General features: G+C 37.2%; 1 protein-coding gene across 2 annotated transcripts in view; it reads right to left on the bottom strand.

The window, feature by feature from the left end:
• Positions 1-631: 631 nt before the first annotated feature.
• Positions 632-18,741, bottom strand: part of TTC21B (tetratricopeptide repeat domain 21B) — a 102,989-nt gene continuing 84,879 nt past the window's right edge. Inside the window, exons 28-29 of one of the 2 annotated variants that reach the window (XM_008585141.1) lie at positions 16,059-16,126; positions 13,806-14,865 (exon numbers count right to left, since the gene is read on the bottom strand). In XM_008585141.1, the coding sequence (XP_008583363.1) occupies positions 14,788-14,865; positions 16,059-16,126 (146 nt within the window). In that variant the 3' untranslated portion in view covers positions 13,806-14,787. Of the gene's footprint in view, positions 673-13,805; positions 14,866-16,058; positions 16,127-18,741 lie in introns of those variants that run through there. The other variant, XM_008585344.1, reaches the window with a different exon arrangement.

The following is an 18,741-nucleotide window of genomic DNA, read 5'->3' on the forward strand; positions in this document are numbered from 1 at the left end:
GACCATGAGCCAAAGACTGCAGGTGGCCTTTGGTAGCTGGAAAAGTCAAGTAACAGATTTGTGCTTAGAGCTTGCAGAAGGAACACTGTTCTGTTGCCACCTTAATTTTAGCTCTGTAAGACCCATTTTGGGCTTCTGACCTCCAGAAGTGCAAGAAAATAAACTTGTATTGTTTGAAGCCACTCAGTTTGTTCAATCTATTATAGCAGCAACAGACCCCTAGGGCAGGGCTTTTGTCCCAGCATCATGCTCCGAGTTGTAATGGAACCCTACCAGAAATCAAGCAGAGCCACCAGAGGAATTGAACAAAGACTTCGCAGTTGTATTATACTTAAAAAAAAATTTTTTTTAAAATATTTTTTGTCTTTAAGATTTATTTATTTATTTATATATTTATTATTATTATTTGCATTCTCAGATGTTGTTGTGGAGAAGCTGGGGTGAGGGGGAGGGAGGAAGGGGAAGAGGAGACTCCAAATGGTCAGAGCAGTCGTTTCTTTCTCTTGTCGCAGCTTCTTCCTCCTTCATGAACTCTGTAGGTCCTTCCTCCTCTTCCCCTCAGCTCTAGTGGCCCCAGCTTGGCAGTCATTGCTTTTTAACAGTTATAAATTGGCTGATTTTGGGAGAGGGTGACACTGGGGACCATCTATTCTGCCATCTTAGCTGGAACTCCTATTTAAAAAAAAAAAATTAAAAACTTCTATGTGTGGAAGGATTGATGATCTGTACTGACACCAGATAGTCATATTCTCTTGATGACAGATGGAAATCTAGGACAGGCAAGGCCACTTACATAAAAGGAGGAGAGAAATGATTGATAAAGGAAGGCCACCACAGTCCAGAAACTCTTTTTACAAGCACAATTTTTATTTTCTGATTCTTCAGTAACATTATTTGAACTGTGGCAGGAGAGGAACATACCTGTTGTTTGAATATGGAGCCAGTCGTTCTGTTTTTCTTTTCTTTCCTTCCTGCACTGTAAGAGTTTGGAATTTAAAGCTCCTGTTGCATTTAAGCAACAATAGACATTTTTTTTTCTTATTATTGATTAGACATCTGAGTTTGATAAGCCATCAATGTTTATTATACAAAAGTTGAATGTTGAAGAATTTTATTTTTACAGTAGTTATAAGGAAGAGGACAAAATGCCATGGCTAGAAGCCAGGGCCAGATTTAAAGCATCAACAAAATATCTTGAACAGAAACAGAAGAGAACAGGGCTTTACTCTAAGCAACAAAGGGGTTCTCCATGGGGATGGCCTAGAAAAAGTTATAGGAAAGGATCATGTGTATATAAGTAGGGGGGTGAGGGAAACGGTCTATGGGGAGGTGTTACAGCTAAGCAAATGGGCCCTTGGGCAACCTTGCAAAGATATTCTTGCCCCAAATGTGTGACAGCAAGATATGGTTCTACTACCAATGACTTCATAGGATCAGAGTCATCAGTGGGGGAAGCCATAGCTTTTATCCAGATGGGCATCTGCTGCCCCTGGGGGCTCAGTTAACTGCACTTGCCTCTGCCTCTCCTGAGGATTTCACTCCATCAATTAGCATCTTGTTTGCTAACCTCCCTGAAGAAGTGATGCCTATCCATTTCCTTTAGTTTTCTTTAATTTCCGTCTGATTTATTCTCACCTCACAATGCTCAAGGACATATGTGAGACCAAGAAAATAGGAAGGGCGTTCTAGACACTGCATGGGCTGGGGAATAACAGGGAATCCTTAGGGCTAACTGGTTCCAGCCTTATTTGGTCCCGTCCTAGCACCTCCCCATCTTTCACATGAGCTGGGACAATGACTAATGGATCTTTTTTACGTGATAATAAAAATGGGTGTGTATAAGAAGGAATATAAAGGTTACAGGTCTTGTTGTATATCAACAAAGTCTTTGAGAATAGCTTACTAATTGATATGGAGGAACATGGATCTTTATGGCTGCTGCTTCCTTGATTTAGAAAAATATAGGCCTGGGCAGCTATCAAGTCATTGATGCTCTCAGCTGTGCAGGCCCCACTATACTTGCAGTTAATACTAAAGTGGAACAGCCCTTGTACTGTCCTGTTTTGGGTTTCTTAGACATCTGGTAGAAAGAAAACAGATGGAAGAATTATATCTTTGAATTAATAATTTACCATGTTGCAAATTGCTTTATCAATAAAATTGGAGTAATTTTTTTCCCATTATTTAAATTTTAAAATTTGAGTTTTTGTTTGTTTATGTAGTTGGTCAGCTATAGCACCTGACTGCCTTTAAAAAAAATTTTTTTTTTAATGTTGGACTAAGTATTGTGGAGGGAAAGCTCCAGATGGATTACACAGCATCTTGCAGTGGAGACTTTGGGGCTGTCTTCCCAGCAAACTTCTGATCCAGAGAGGTGGATCTGAGTAGGCTGTTTCATTTGGTGGCCTCCCAGCTGGCCAGAGTGGCAGGGATTGGGGATTAAGGGATTACACGTCAGTCTCTGCATGTGGCTAAACCTGCAACATGGGAGCAGTGAAATGTCTGTGAGAACTGGAGAAGAGCAAGTCTGCCCGGTATAAGGGCTCTCCCACTGCTTGGCACAGTGCCTGGCATAGAACAGGTCTTTAGTGAATATTTGTTGAATGACTTGAAATCGTTAAGTGGAAGGATAGGTGTAGTGGACTAAATTATGCCCCCCCCCAAACTTCCTGAAGCTTAAATTGTGTCCCCAAGTTTTATGTATGAGAAACTTAGCCCCCACTGTGACTGTTAAGAGGGTGGGAAATCCTATTATGGTAATTGAAATGTGGAGCCTTGAAGAGGTGATTGGATTGTAGGACATGCGGTAGTGAATGGATTAAAAATGGTGGTCAGGACATGGTTCTAAGGGTTTTAAAAGAAGAGGAGAGTCTGTCTCTCTGTCTCTCTGCTCTCTCTGCTTGCAATGTGAGACCCTTGGGTCACTGTTGCCACAACTAGGGAGTTCCCAATCTCAGAAACTGTAAACAATCAATTTCATTTTCTTTATAAATTACCCAGTTCCACATACTTTGCCATAAGCAACAAAAATAGAATAAAACAAGAGGTGAATGAATACTGACATGCAGAACGTAGCAGAATAAGGGTGTAGACTCCTGTCCACATTCCAGTCCCTGGTTCCAGCTCCTTCCTGCCTCTCAGCTCCAGTGCTGACCTGAGTAGACTTTATGAGATCATTGAAAGCTTACATATAACTCAGGTCATCCTAAGTTGGTCTTTGTTACTTGCAAATTGTAGAGCAATCACTAATAATAATGACCTTTAGTTTGAGGAAGCTTGGAGTCTACATTGAGACAACCATGAAAGAAAAAATTATGTATTTGTGTAACCTGATACTCTTCCTTTACATATGTGTGCATTTAAATATGAGTATGTGTGCATGGGTGTATCTGTGTATATTAAAAATATTATGTGTGTATACATATAGATAGATATAAATGCATATATACAAATACTGGGCAAAATAGTCAATGTCTCAGCTCCTTATCTCTAAAATGAAGGCGTTAGAGATCATTGACCTGATCAATGATCTGAAATTTTAAGAGTTATATGCTTTTCAGGAATTATGTCAATGGTTGTTTAGTAAATCACCAGAAGGTACACTGTTGCCAGAAAAGAGTGCCCAGGATAGGCACTTTGGGAATTGATATATGTTCCATGTTGTGCCGTTGCTGAAAACAAATTGGCAGTTCCTTCAGAAAGTGCATTCAGAGGTGGTTGCACATTATTTTAACTCTCTCCACACAGGCCAATGTGTAGTCTGATGAACATAATGATCGATGGTGCTGATAATGCCAATTTGGGTAGAAATGCAAAACTTAGCTGTAAAATAGCAGTGAGAGTTTTCCCTGTGAACTGACCCTGGAGGATTCCCACACAGAGTGCCACGTCAGTATGCACAGAACATTGGTGAGGATGACACACCGAACTGAAGTGTCAGAAGGTGGTAACTTGCAGTTGTGGTACCTAAATTTGGCTTCCCTTTTTTTCAATGGAACCTCAATATCCCTCTCACATCAGGCAGAATGTGAGGCACAAACCAGGTAGTCAATAAGCACTGGATGATTGATTAAGCTGAATTCATAGCAACAGCCATTGGTGTTTGAGTCAGGCACTTTACATATATTTTCTTACTTCACACTGTCAACAATCCTCTTTTTAGCCCATTTTAAACAAACTGAGAGAGCTTAAGGAACTTGCCCTGAATCACAGTGCTAATAAGTGACAGAGGACACAAACCAGGGTTGACTCCAAAGCCCACTATGCTATATTGCCCCTCTCAGCTGTAATCAGAGGCAAGTGAGAATAGCACAGAACATTTGCTTTATACCTGTTTTACCTTATAAAGACCCTCTAAAAAATAGAATCAATTTGAACAACAATGTTCTCCTGAATAGCATCATCTGCCTAGAAAATAAAGTTAGGGGATTATAAATGGTTCAAAAATTGTACATAAGTATTTTCACAATGTGAAATACATGAATTTCTAGCTGTTACTTTCACTTTGTATTTTCAGAGACGTCTGAAAGGGCACTGTATCTTTTATCGCCCTCTTTAGATCTCTCAGCTGTTCCTGTGGGTTTTACTGGCATGGATCATTGTTCCCCCTTCTCCTAGATGCCTAAGGTTGGGCACTTCTGCCACCCACTGAAGTTCAGTGCTAAAAAGGTAACAGCTGTAAGGGGGTAGCAGAGGGGCCAGTTATTTTTTTCACATTAGTGTGTAGGAAAAGGTGCATGATTTCTAGTCAGCATGCTGCTGGAGTCCCCTGGTTGAACATATTTCAGCCATCCTGTGCCTACGGAGAAAAACACCACTCTGCCTCACGTCGCTATGGTAACTGAGGCTCAGCAGACAGTTGCAGTTTCATTTAACATAAGTGGCTTTTAGAACTTGAGGGGGAAAGTACGCTTTATATAAGAGAAGGGAAAAGATGAGTGGTTTAATTGATATGTCTCAATTTAACATAAGGGTACAGGTCACGTCCACTGTTTGACCATATCATGTCTAACTCCATTTTACATCTGTACCAGATCTAAGGCATCAAAGGGTGTAATATTTCTCTCATCATATGTGAGGTGCACAAGGTGGGCAGAAGAGGGGAAACAGGGGTGGTGTTGGACGCTTTGTGAAAGATTTTTCTCTTCATAAAAACCATCTCAGCTTGAGTGTATAGAAGAATTGCTTTTTCTTCTCTCATCCACAAAGGAGGCCTGAGAGATGGGTTGCTAGGCAACCTCACACCGAAGACTGGGGTGCTTTGAAATTAACATAGCTGACCTCCCCATCATCTCTGCAGCTCTGCTATTCAAAACCATTTTATTAGGCTGTAGGACCAAGAAAATACACATACGATATAAATACAAAAATAAAGAATAGGGGAAATAAATCTAATTTTTCAAGCAAAGACCAGATTTATTCAATAAAAAGAGACAGGAATTTGAAAGGGAAGGTTGAGGGAAAAAATAGTGTTAGTCACTATAAACCAGAAACTTGTATTTTGAATAATATAGAAAGAAAATTTTCCCCACTATTATTTTAGAGATGTATTTATAACTGCCATGTAAACTACCATAGCAATGGGTCTGAAAAAACTTAAGGTGAAACAAAAAATAAATCAATTTATAATAATGTGGATCTACACATTTTTAACAAAAAGCTCATCACTCAATCCTCGCTGCATGATTTGAGCTCCAGAGTCTCCTACTCTCCTTCCTACCATTACTTCATTAATATGACACTGGTTGGCATGGGAAGGGATGGCATTTATTTTGCAAGTAGGTAAGAATTTAGAAGGAAACTGCAAAGCTGGTCTACAGAGTAGAGCACATACTCTTATCAGTAATGAATTATTTAGTTTGAATTTTTAAATGCCTCACACCACTGGGAAATGGCTATTGTAACATCTTAAGATAGGTTGTTAAATTTATCAACATTAAAATCAAAGTCAGTGGTAGTGTAGGAGGTGGCAGACTGCAAACCCTGAGTCCCTTTTCATAGGTTTGCTTTTTGTTATGGGTGTTTGGGTGAAGCAATTGTAAAATTAGATGAATTATAGGATTGAAACATGGACAAACATGTTGAGGTTGTTAGGATCCAGGGTTTCACTGTGGAAGAAGGGTCATACAATAAAAATTGTGGGTAGCTAGAAGGAGCTCTTTGGGGATAAATTGAAATTGGAGGAATTGGTCTAATTTTGTGATTTCTAAAATGTGTCAGTGTGTGTGTATGTATGTGTATGTGCAAACATATATGTTTATGAACATGTGTCATGTGTATGCATATGTACATTTTCTATCTGCTGAAAGGGCCTAGAACCAATTAAACATTAGTAGCAATGAGCAGACTTAGCACTCATTACTGATCTCTAATAAACTCCCCAGTAAAGGGAACCAGGGATCCTCAGAGAAATGGCTGATTCCAAGGATAGGACATCTTGTTATGCTAGAAAATAAAAAAGTAATCAAAAAATAAATAAATAAATAAAGAAAGAAAGAAAGAAAGAAAGAAAGAAAGAAAGAAAGAAAGATGGGGACATGTCACAAGGACACAGGACTCAGCTTGAAGGGGCTCCTGCTGTCCAAATTTGAAACAATTTGAGCACCAAAATAATTACGGGCATTAACGAATTATGAGCCATTGAGAAAATAGGAATTCATGAGACTATATGATATTAAATAATAGGTAAATTTTAAAAGTAAAAATAACCCAATAATAGTAAATAAGCAAAGGAGAGGTTCTTGTTTATAGTAAAATGCTGGGTGCTGACTGCTGGGTACATGTGGAGAAACTGCTGATGTTAGAATACCATCCTTTATAACCATCATAGTAAAGACAGGATCAGGCAAGAATTATGATAAATCTAGGGGAAATTTTTAAAGAGAAAGATATTTGTATGATCTAAAAGTGTCTCCTTGCATATCAGTTATTAGTTGCAAGGGAAAAATAATAATTACGTAGTGGAGAAATTTGAGTAATGAAAATTAATTCACCAGTGTAGGCAGATGGACGTATGTACTTTAGATGTTATACCCTGAGGACACAAAATCACTTATACAGTATTATGGCCAAGAATGCTTAGCTCAAATGGAATCATGAGGAAATATCAAATCCCAAACAAGGAACATTTTACTAAAAAAGGGGGGAGAGTGTGTGACAGAGGACTATAGTCTTAAAAACTGTCTATGTTATAAAAGACAGAGGCAAGCTGTGGAAATGCTCCAGCTAAAACACCAGAGACACAAGTAAAAGTAATAGCTGTTCCCTGAGTGGATTCTGACTGGAGGGAGAAAAAGAATATTATTGTATCAATTGGCAGTAAATGGTGGTAGATTATAGTACTGTATCCATGGTAAATTTACTGAGGTTGATAACTGTACTTTGATTATACAGAAGGGTATTCCTATTCTTAGGAAACACACCACTGAAGTATTTAGGTGTACAGAGGTGTGTAAGATATATGCAACTTACTCTCAGAATTTTCAGAAAAAATAATTATGTATATATATGCATGTGTATATATATGTGTGTGTAAATGTACACATGAAATTTTTTTTTTTTTTGTCCTTTTTGAGACCGGCCGCCCCGCACTCAGCCAGTGAGTGCTGTGAGCGCACCGGTCATCCCTATATAGGATCCGAACCCGCGGCAGGAGCGCAGCAGCACTCCGAGCGCAGCAGCACTCCCAGCGCAGCACTCTCCCGAGTGCGCCAGGGGCTCGGCCCCACATGAAAATTTGTGTACACACGGGAAGCACAAATGATAAAGCAAATGGGGAAAATATTAGCAATATTTTAATATGTATCTGGGTAAATACATATCTTGGTATGTAGGTGCTCTTTGCACTCTTCTTATTCATGCAACTTTCTGTAAGTTTGAAATGATTTCCAAATGAAAAGTTAAAACAAAATTTGTTTTCTCTTTTTTGTGGAGACATAATAATTTTTATTGGAACCAGAATAATGAATATTTGACATTTTAACAAATCGATGAAAACAACCTGATATATATGATAAGATACTACACTTTTTGAGTCAGTAGATTTATGTGTTTAACACAGAGAAATGACATCGGAATCCTGACACATCTCATTTGTCCCATTTCTTCCCCTTGCCTCTTCATGTGGGGTGTGTGTTCAATCATTTTAACTTTGCTCTTGGGTCTTCTCAACATCCTAAACTTTCCCCTGCCCTAGTATAATCCCCTTCAAGCTATCCTCTGCAACTTGTGACTTAAGTCAACATAAAAAATTGGACAGAAACCTCTCAAAAACCAACATATCAGGGAGTTTTCATGAATTGACTACAGCAACTTCTAGTATTTAACCTAAGCTGTGTGAACAGTGCATTTATGCAACTGCTTAGCATTTTAGTGCATTTCTTTCCTTGTAAATTCTTAAGTTTAGTGTGTTTTTCAAAGAAAGTTTAATCTCTGTGAAATAGGACCTATTATGAAGACTCATTATAAATGAGTACACTACTGAATACTTCATAGCCCTGTTCTTCATGCTTCAAGTGTTTTTTAAGGTTCTTACATCATTTACCTTTTAAAAATAAAACTAGGCTGCATTAGGCGGAAACAGAAATAGTAATTACCTTCTCAAAATATCCTTATGTTTTTGTTTTTTTAAAAAAAGAGTTTCTTTCACATTGCCAAAAAAAAAAAAGTTTGAAGAAAGATAAAAATAGCATACATACTATTTGAAAACAGCCTGGTTTAAAGATTGCCATTGATTCTAAGGTTATACCACTGGGAAGGAAGACATTTAGAACCCACTCATTACCCAGCTTTCCTCATTTATGGGATCAAATTGCTTTTATGGGCATTGTGCCGGATTCACTGATGTGCACTGTAAGGCAGACTGTAGAGTGAAGCATTTTTCTAGAAAACATCTGGTTCTTAAGAGGAGTATGAGAAGGTGGATGGTACATTTTTGCTCATAATCATGATTTATTATGTTACAGTAATCCCCCCCTCTAATCTGGCAGGCAGACTTCCAGCAACCACAACCAGTAACCTGGCAATAAGTGATAAACACTGCAGAGTCCAAGGGAAACAGAGGCCCAAAGGTTCTATGCATATGAAGGAGTGGTACTGCTTTTAGGTCAAAGTTTATTCTATTTATTATAAAACTACTGGGGCCAATTAGCATAAGGGCTCCTGAGGTCAGCTTTATATGCAGAGCCTCTTTCTGCAGTTACTTGGTTCCTTCACTCCCCTTACAAAAATCATGCATCCCTCTTAACTCTGATTCTTCTAAACATCCCATGGACTCCACTCTTTTCTTACTCAGGTTTTCTTTTCTTTTCTTTTCTTTTTTTTGGTGGCTGGCCAGTACAGGGATTGAACCCTGGAACTTGGTGTTGTCAGCACCACACTCTTAACCATCTTCTCTTTCTTATACCTTCAGTGTTTACTGGCTTTTCCCTATAAATATTTCAAGATACTCAACTAGCTCCTATCTTAAAAAGACAAACAAAAACTTCTCATACCCTGCTATAGCCATCACTCTACCTTCAGCCCTATGTCTAAAAATATTTCTATACTTTGTCTAGTTCCTCACCTTCCATTCACAAGGCTACCACTGACCTGCGAGAAAGCTTTGCTCAAATTAGAAAAGGGAAAACTCTTCCTCCAAGGGGATGCAGTTGCAGGCAACAAGACTGGGAGGACTTCAGCCTCCATTCACCACCTGCTCAGCTGGGTCACTGTGCAGCACACACACTGCACAACCACACGCTGTGGCCCTGTAAGATTTCAGTTACTTCTACTGGCTTCTATTTATTAAATTTGGTAGGATCATCACTAAAACTATTTTTAAGAGTAATTGACTACAAGTACAGAGAACTGGTTTTGCTCTCAATTCTTTCTGTAGCTGCAGGCTGTGCCCTTTCCTACTTTGGCAAGAGATACTCTGTCTACCCCCTCAGTAACTCCTATGGTCTATCACTACTGCTAACACTCCTGCGTGTTTTCCTCTAGCAATTGAAGTAATCAAACTACACTTCGTATGAACAATTAGTAGCAAAGTGTGAGTACTTTGCTCACACTTTGCTACTGAGTTGAAAGTCAGCTTTTTTTCCCTACTCATCTTTTCTCAGCAAAATGGCTTTAAACAGTCAGCAAAAAGCAAGTTTGAGAAAGCTGCTGTCTAAAAAACAAAAATCTTTTATTTTTAATGTAGAATATATGTTTAATGCAATTAAATTTTACAATGGCAAAGAAACAAGAACTCTGAGATATTTTATCAAATATAACTATGTTAACAATTAGGATAGTTTCATCTAATTTAGTGTGTGTGTATCTATTATCTATGCATATCTATATTTTTTGGCAACTGGATGTATTATTTGAACAGTTATATTTTCAGCTTTTTCGCTTATTTTGTGAGAATTTTAGCAGTCAAAAATCTTTGAAAACAGTTTTTAATGACTACATAGCACACCATTTATTAAATAAATCTTAATATATTTGAACACTTCCTTTATGTTAGGTGTTTTGGTTAATAACGAAAAGCAGCAAAAAATTTGCTGTTCCAATTTTTTTTAAATGAAAAACCTTGAGAAAATTTTTATTTCCTATGATATATCTCTCTAAGTGGGATCACTTGGTCAAAGGACTGGCTTTTAATTCATATTGTCAAATTGCCCTCCAGGAAGGCTGCACTAAACTTAGACCAGCAGTGTGTGGATGTGGTGGTTTCCTTCACCTTTGCCAACCTTGCATTTAAAAAAAAAAAAAAAAAAAAAAAAAAATGCTACTCTATCAGCACTTACGCTGTTACATGATTCTATTTTAAAGATATTCACCCGCCATCTCCTATCCCAAACTAGGATAGTTTCTGTCAGATTCTTAATTGGTCCTTTGGTTTCCATAGTGATTCCATTATCTACTTGTACCCTAGTACAAAGTTCAACCTAGCTTCTGCAGCTTTCCATGCATAAAAACCTTCCAGATTTGCTCTAGGTTCTTGAGTCCTAGGGAAAAAAGCTCTTTCCTTTTGGGACCCAGTTCACCACACTACCTGGATTAAGGTCAAAAGTACATTAAATTTATAACTGCTTACTTTCTATGGACGGAGGAGAGGTGGGATGGTATCTAGATCCCAGATCTACAGAAAATTCATTTATTCCTGTTGTGTTCCTCACCTTTCCATTGAGTGTAGACCCCCAAACTCTCATTTAACATGTCATGAGCACCAGTTCCTTCAAGAAGTAGCAGCTCAGGGCCGGTCCGGTGGCGCACTGCTACAGTGCGCTGCTTGGGAGCGCAGTGGCGCTCCCGCCGAGGGTTCGGATCCCACATACAGACCGGTTCCCGCTCACTGGCTGAGCGAGGTGCGGGCACAACACCGAGGGTTGCGATCCCGTTGCCGGTCCCGGTCCGGTGCGGGCGCGACACTGAGGGTTGCGATCCGTTGCCGGTCACGAAAAAAAGACAAAAAGGAAAAAAAAAAAAGTAGCATCTCAGAGCAGTCTGGAATTAAGACTGCCTAGTTTGAGTTCCAACCTTCACAGATTTGGAATCTTGGGCATATCACATAAACCAATCCTCAGTGAAGAAGAAAAACATCAGAGGGTAGTAAGTGCTGCATGCAGAGTTTTAAAAGGGGGATATAATACAGAATGACAGGATGGCTGCTTTAGATTGGGGGCCCAGACATGGACATGGCCTCTCTGAGGATGTGGTAGTAAGCCAGTATTTGATGAAAAGAAAAAGCAATCCTAGAGAGGGCAGCTTGGAGACAGGAAGTGGGGGGTGAGTAGGGAGAGACAGTAGAGAGGTAGAGGAGGGTAGGGCAAAAGTATGCTTGAGATGAATGAAACGAGATGCTGCATGTAGAGTCTAGCACAATGTTTGATGGGTGGGGAGAGAGGAAAAGAGGGATGGAGAAAGGGAGTGAGGAAAAGAAGGAAAAAATGAAGAGGAGGAGGAAGAGAAAGAAGAAAGGAAGGGACGGAGACAGAAAGGTATGGAGGGAGGAAGGGAGGAAATGAATGGGAATCTGAAATCCTGTATGGCTGGGCTCTCTAGGGGGCATTTCCTTGTCCTTTTCATCTGGCTTTGGACTGCATTTTCTCTTCTCAGTTGCACTTACTACTTGGCCTTGTTCTGCTCATAATAAATAAGTAGAGCTACCACTTATTAAGAGCCTAAGTGAGTCAGATTCATTACAGGTTTTATATATGCTCCATCATTTAATCCTTACCACCTGAGGCAGGTTATCATCTTTACATGCTTATTTATGGATGAGAAAATGGAGGCTTAGAGTGCCTACGTAACTTGAGAAAGATGAAGCATCTAATAAGTAGTAGAGCCAAGACTTTTATATCCAGCCTGGTGTGGCTTCAGATCCATGTTCTTGACTGCTACACTACACTGCTCCCCAATTAGACTTTGTGAGTTTCTACATTTGTAAGAACTAGTCATTCCATGCAGTTCATCTTGTTCCTCATTACTTAGCTGTTGCTGTGACAGAACACTTAGATTCATCTGCTAGTCAGAAGTAGACAGGAGAATCTTAGGACACATTGTCTCTTAGCTACAGAAGGCATCTTAACATAGTAAATAAGGTGTGGGCTTAGAAGTTGGCTGGGCCAGTATGGAATCCTCATCTGAAAAATAACAATATTATATCTCTAGACAGCTGAGTAAGAATTAAGACATAAAGCAAGGAAAGTCCCTAGAATAACATCTAAGAAATGGCAGATACAAAAACAACCCCCCCCCCCAAAATGGCTGCTTAAGAAACAAAAACAAACCCTCATTTTACAGACAGGAAAACTGATTTGGAAGTATCCTGCTGGGAGAACAGATGCTCTCCTTTCTCTATCCAATTTCCAAGATTCCAGCATCCCACGATGCAAGTTCACTGGAACTACTAAAAGCATTCATTCTGTTATGTGATTTCTCCCTCTCTGGCTGCAATAACAAAGCACTATAAACTGGTTGGCTTATCAACAACAGAAATGTATTTCTCACACTTCCAGAGGCTGGAAGTCTGAGATCATGGTCCCAGCATGGTTGAGTTCTGATTAGGGTCCTCTTCTGGGCTGTAGATGACTGACTTCTTGTTGTATCTTCACATGGTGGAAAGAGAGCTACAGAGCTCTCTGGGGTCCCTTTTATAATGGCACTAATCTCAGTCTAGAGGGCTTCATTCTCATGACCTAATTATCTTCCAAAGGCCCCATCTCCAAATACCATGACATTAGGGATGAGGATGTCAACATATGACTTTTGGTGGGACACAAACATTCAGTCCCTAACATGTCCTTAATAATGTCCATGCAGGCTGAAAGATGTTTCTTTCCCCTGAATTAGGGAGAAAGAGATAATTTTTCATAGTTCCAGATCTCTAAAACAGGGATAATGATACCTATAGTGTTGTGAAGATCAAACTTAATATGCAAGACAAATGGAAGTGTTTTAACAGATATGAAATGCTTTATAAATGCTCTTACTATTAAACATTTTCATGAAATCCTGTAACTAAACGGTAGGTGAAAAAGAAAAATGATTAAAATTTTATAACATATAATTGGAATTAGACTTTGAAAAATTGGAGAAGTGATCATAAAAAAGAGAATGTAGCTCAAAATAAACACAAAATAAAGCAGCAAGTGACTTTAAAAACATCCAGCTTTGTGATATAATAATACGTATGCTTAATTATGCATTAAATAACAGATTTAGAAAAAAATAGAATAAAACACCCCGCGTTTATTGCAAATACAAATAAAATTGAGGACTGTGCTTATTGTATTTCTAAATGCAATTGAAAAAGATGTACACAAGAAATTAAAAACAATGCTAAAGATTAAGTTTATTAAGATTAGGTTAAATCTAATGTAAAAGGCAGAGAACTGCTATGCCAGGGTGTGGTTAGGCAAAGTTGGCTAGGCAGTGCTTTCACATGGTGTGCTTGTGAGTCCCTGATGACCTTAAGTATTCTGTCATCCTTCTGTACCAGATATTGCAGTGTCTGAAATTACACTAAAAATCCTAGTCTTCTGTGCTAAGGTTAAGTATTGCTTTAAGGGTTTACCTATTTAAACTGCTTTCAGATACTGATTATTTCTTAAGATCACATTGGCATTAAGAGCAGAAAGAATGTGCTCAACAATGGGAAGAGAAATTTATACTTTATCTTTTCCAAAAAAAATTTTTCTAAGAAAGTCACATTTTCTGTAGTACTACCCATTAACACTGCAGACTGCTTGGGGAGCTTACCCTGATTTTGCAAAACTTACCATGCCCTTTGAGTTCCAAGAGGAATATAAACCATATATTTATAAAATCTTTATTAAAATATATATTTAAAATATATGTTGTCGTTTTTATAAAGAATTTACAAGGAGATTTACTCAAACCTTTGAAACAACATAGAATATAACAAAAAAGTTTTAACAGAGAACAATGCATTTTCAATGCATTTCCTGAAATAAGCAACTAATATTCCTTAGAAAAGATATAGGATATTTCATTGCCTAGATTTTAATAAAATATTCTTTACAGAAATGAGTTATGATGTTTACTACAAAGCCACCAAATCTGTATCTAATCAAAAGAGAGTCAAATAGACCAGTTCTCACTCATCTTCTACATTAGAAAATACTGATATGACATAGTACTTCTCTTTATGTACAGCAGCAGCCTCTGCTGGAGAAAGAAAAGTATGCTTCTATTACAGAGCATTAGCTCAAACCTATTCTGAATTAGAAGAACTAAAAGTTATATTTCTTTCATTTCCCCCTTAACCAAAAAACTAAGTTAAAGTTATTATTTTCAAGGTCTTAAACATGTGCGGGCCTTATCAAGTATATCCTTCCTGATTTTTGGATAAGATGGATGTGCTTCAAGAACCTGCAAAAACAAATGAACAAGTAAACAAACCCATGAGAACTTGTAATTAATTACTGAGAACTAGGGAGCTACAAAACTTACTAGAAATGAGCATTACCGTTGAGAGTTCATTGTATTAATACTACAACTACAGCAACACTTTTTACAGGTGACAGCTTAGATGTAACATGATGACCCATTTATTTTAATAGTAATCAGATGAGAACAGGAGAATATGAATACCACAAGTAGAAAATATAACAAATATAATTGCTTCCTTAATAGATTAGTTGTAGAAAACAATTATGTATCAATGATTTAAAATATTTTTGTAATTTAGCTATTTGTTCATGATAATTAATACTGCCATAGAGAGTGACTTTTAAACCAGAAGCACACATCAGATTTACTTGGAGTGATTTTGAGACATACAAATCTCCAGACCTACTGAATCTAGAAGTGGTGAGATATTTTTAAATAACTCCACAAATGATTCTAATGTATAACCTTACATTAATGTACAACCTTAACCTTAATGAGAAATACTGCTTTTCAAAGAGACTCAGTAATGAAGACCAACCAAACGTTGACACATACCTGCCTGGGATATGGGGCATATAAAATTCTTCTCTACGGAGTTTTTGGATGTTTTATAATTTTACAATGTTTAATATAATGCCTAATATGTACTATCAATGGGGGAATGTATATATAAAGAAACTCCGCAAATTCTAAAAGTGCACCTTAAATATTTGTCACTTTAGTAGAGGACCATTTAGTAAGGAATGAATTACAGATATGTAATTGAATGACTTCTAAACTACTGAATTTCTTTACCTTTTATCTCCAATTTATAAATCCAAACTTAGACATTTACAAGAACATCTATTCAGAACAACCCAGAGAATCTATACTATCTTCAAATATCTTCTGACTTAAAGATTAAATTTTATTTTACATGTTTTTCCTGCTAGCTTCTGTCTTTAAATTGACATAAACATTTTATTTTTTGAGTCCAAACTAAAAACACGTTTGATTTAGGTAAACTTTACTCTTTTCTAAAATTTGAACATTGATCATCTCTCCAGAATGTATTTGATAAGTCATTAACTAAAATACTACACCCCATACTTCTATTCACATACGTCTTGAGAATAACTAAAAGAAAATTGTGCATCTGAATAATTTTGAAAAATCTAAATTCAAGTGTTTACCTGGTGACATATGTCAATTGCATCCACATATTTTTTTGCTTTTAAATAATTAAACGCCAATTTGTATCCTGTTAAGACAAAAACAAAAAACAAAAAAACCGTAACAATATAGTACTATTTATAGAGCACACTTCTACTATTACTTTTTTTGCCTCCTCCTTTGTTGTAACAGAGGCTGGTGACTGAGGTACTACAGGGAGAAATGATGTGATAATAGAAGGTGGAGTAACACAAAAGAAGAAAAGAAAATGGACTTGGAAAACAAAACAAAACAAAAACCAGTGAATATACTGTTGGATTAGTAGATTGCCATCCCACAAGTATGGTTTCTATAACTTATTAGAAAAGACTCATTTATTTCAGGTTATAATCCAAACTCATCATAGGGCAATAAATGACAACACAGCTACTTATTTATACGGAATAGATTTAGATTTATTTAGCACTTAACACATCAGGCAAACTGATTCCTATAGTCATGAGGTTTATCTGTTAGGAGATAAAGTCCACTATTTAAATAACTGTATATGTAAATGAATAATTTCAAAACTGAGATAAATGCTATGAAAGATTCAGGCCAAGAGCTAAGCCAAGAGAGTTATAATAAGGAACCTGATTGGGGAGGAAGAGGGTGTCAGGGGATGACTGATATTTGAAGGATGAGGAATAAACCAGGCCAGGGTGAGAATCAGGGACACTTTCAGGCAGAGGGAACTACATTTGTAGAGACCAGTGGTAGGACACATAAGGATCTGAGGAACTCAGAGACACGGTGAGAAGACATAGCACGTAGGACAGCAACACAGGACGGTGGACCAATCACCAGATGTTCCATGCCAATGATTACCGAGAATGATCAAAAGTACCGATATCAAGATGTCACATTTTAAATATCAACAATTACAAGAAAGTTTTAAGACATTTTTAAATGATTGTTGTTTGCCTGTAAGACATAAATAACACACTGTAAAATAATGGGTAATAATAAATATTTCACTTTACCTCTTAGAAATATGAGATAAGAAAATATGAATGCTGCTCTTGGGCTCTACTAAAAGTACCAAAACAAATTTTTAAAATTTTAAACAAATGTTTGAAAAGAATTACTGAATAAAATAACCATATGGTAGGAAGAAGAAACAGAAATCATCTAAAATTCACAATATTTTATATATACGTATATATGTACACTAATGTCTCATAACATCATTTTGATCAGTCATGTACAACAGAGTCCCATAAGATTATAATATTGTATTTTCACTGTAGCTTTTCTATGTTTAGATACACAAATACTTACCATTTGTTACAATTGCCTATAGTATTCAGTAACATCTATACAAGTTTGTAGCCTTGAAGCCATAGGCTATACCATGTAGCCTAAGTGTGTAGTAGGCTATACCATCTGGATTTAAGTACTCTATGATGTTCCCACAATAGTGAAATTGCCTAATGACACATTTCTCAGAATGTATCCCCAATAATAAGCAACACGACTGCGTATATATATATATATGCACATATACATATGAATATGTACACACACACACACACACACACACACACACACACACATATGCAGAACTTCCGAAGATAAAAATGACAAGTTTCAGAGAGGTAAACTCGATGTCGTTACCAAGGAATTCTAAAATGGACTATTAGAGTTTTGACATTTAGAAGGAAAACAATTTAAGATGTCATGCCAAAGATACTTCACATGGAAACTAGTCAAAAGCTTGATTTTTAGTTTTGTCTTCCGGCTTCCTGATTAGCTTTGGGACCTTAGGCAAGTCGCTTGGCAAGTTTCCTCATCCATAAAAGGGGGATAACAACTCCTCCCTCTAACCTCTTTGTGTAATTTTAAAGATCAAATGAAATGCTTGTTGTGAAATGCTTTTAAAACCTTGGAGTACCACAAAATGTTAGCCTTTTTTTCTGTGTAAACAAACACTAAATTAGAACCACAGAGTTTTAATATTGGAAGAAACGTGATAGATGATCTGGTACAAAAGGAAATGAAGGGCTAGGAAGGGCAAGGAACATATGCACTGCAGCTGCATTATACCTGTCAAACTTATAAGAACTCAGTCACATGCAATCAGCAAAGCCAGAGAGAAAAGGAACAATGTAAACAGAGTAGTGATTGTCATGTAACCTGAGAATGGGTGTGAAGGGAGAAACATAAAGGTGGTTCTTCTCTCAATCGGCTTTCAATTGTTCCTGGTGCCTTTTTCTCCCCCCTGTATACATTTAAGGTGTACAACATGATACTTATATACGTATATATGTGTGTATATATATGTATTCAATACGTATTGAAATGATTACTGAAGTTAAATATATTATCCTATTCATTCTCGTGCTTTTCACAGCAACACTATTCAAGCTTGAATCCTATGGAAAGAGCATGTACATAATTTTAAGGGTTTCTTGAAAATTGGAAAAGTGAAATGCCTTGTTAATTTGGCCAGGCAGGTTGGGGGTGTTGGATTCAATGACAATCTTAAGGAAGAAACTAAAGAACTGAGAGCCTTAGAGAAATGTTTACTAAAGCAAAGTCGAATGAACTAATAAAATCATCTATAAAATACAATGAGGACACAGTGAAAGAGCTGAGTTGGAATCTCTATACAGGTATACCTTGTTTTTTTTTTTTTTTTTTTTTTTTTTTTTTTCCGTTTTG

Source organism: Galeopterus variegatus, unplaced genomic scaffold (assembly GCF_000696425.1).
Source record: "Galeopterus variegatus unplaced genomic scaffold, G_variegatus-3.0.2 Scaffold9, whole genome shotgun sequence".
In the NCBI taxonomy this organism is placed as follows: Eukaryota; Metazoa; Chordata; class Mammalia; order Dermoptera; family Cynocephalidae; genus Galeopterus; species Galeopterus variegatus.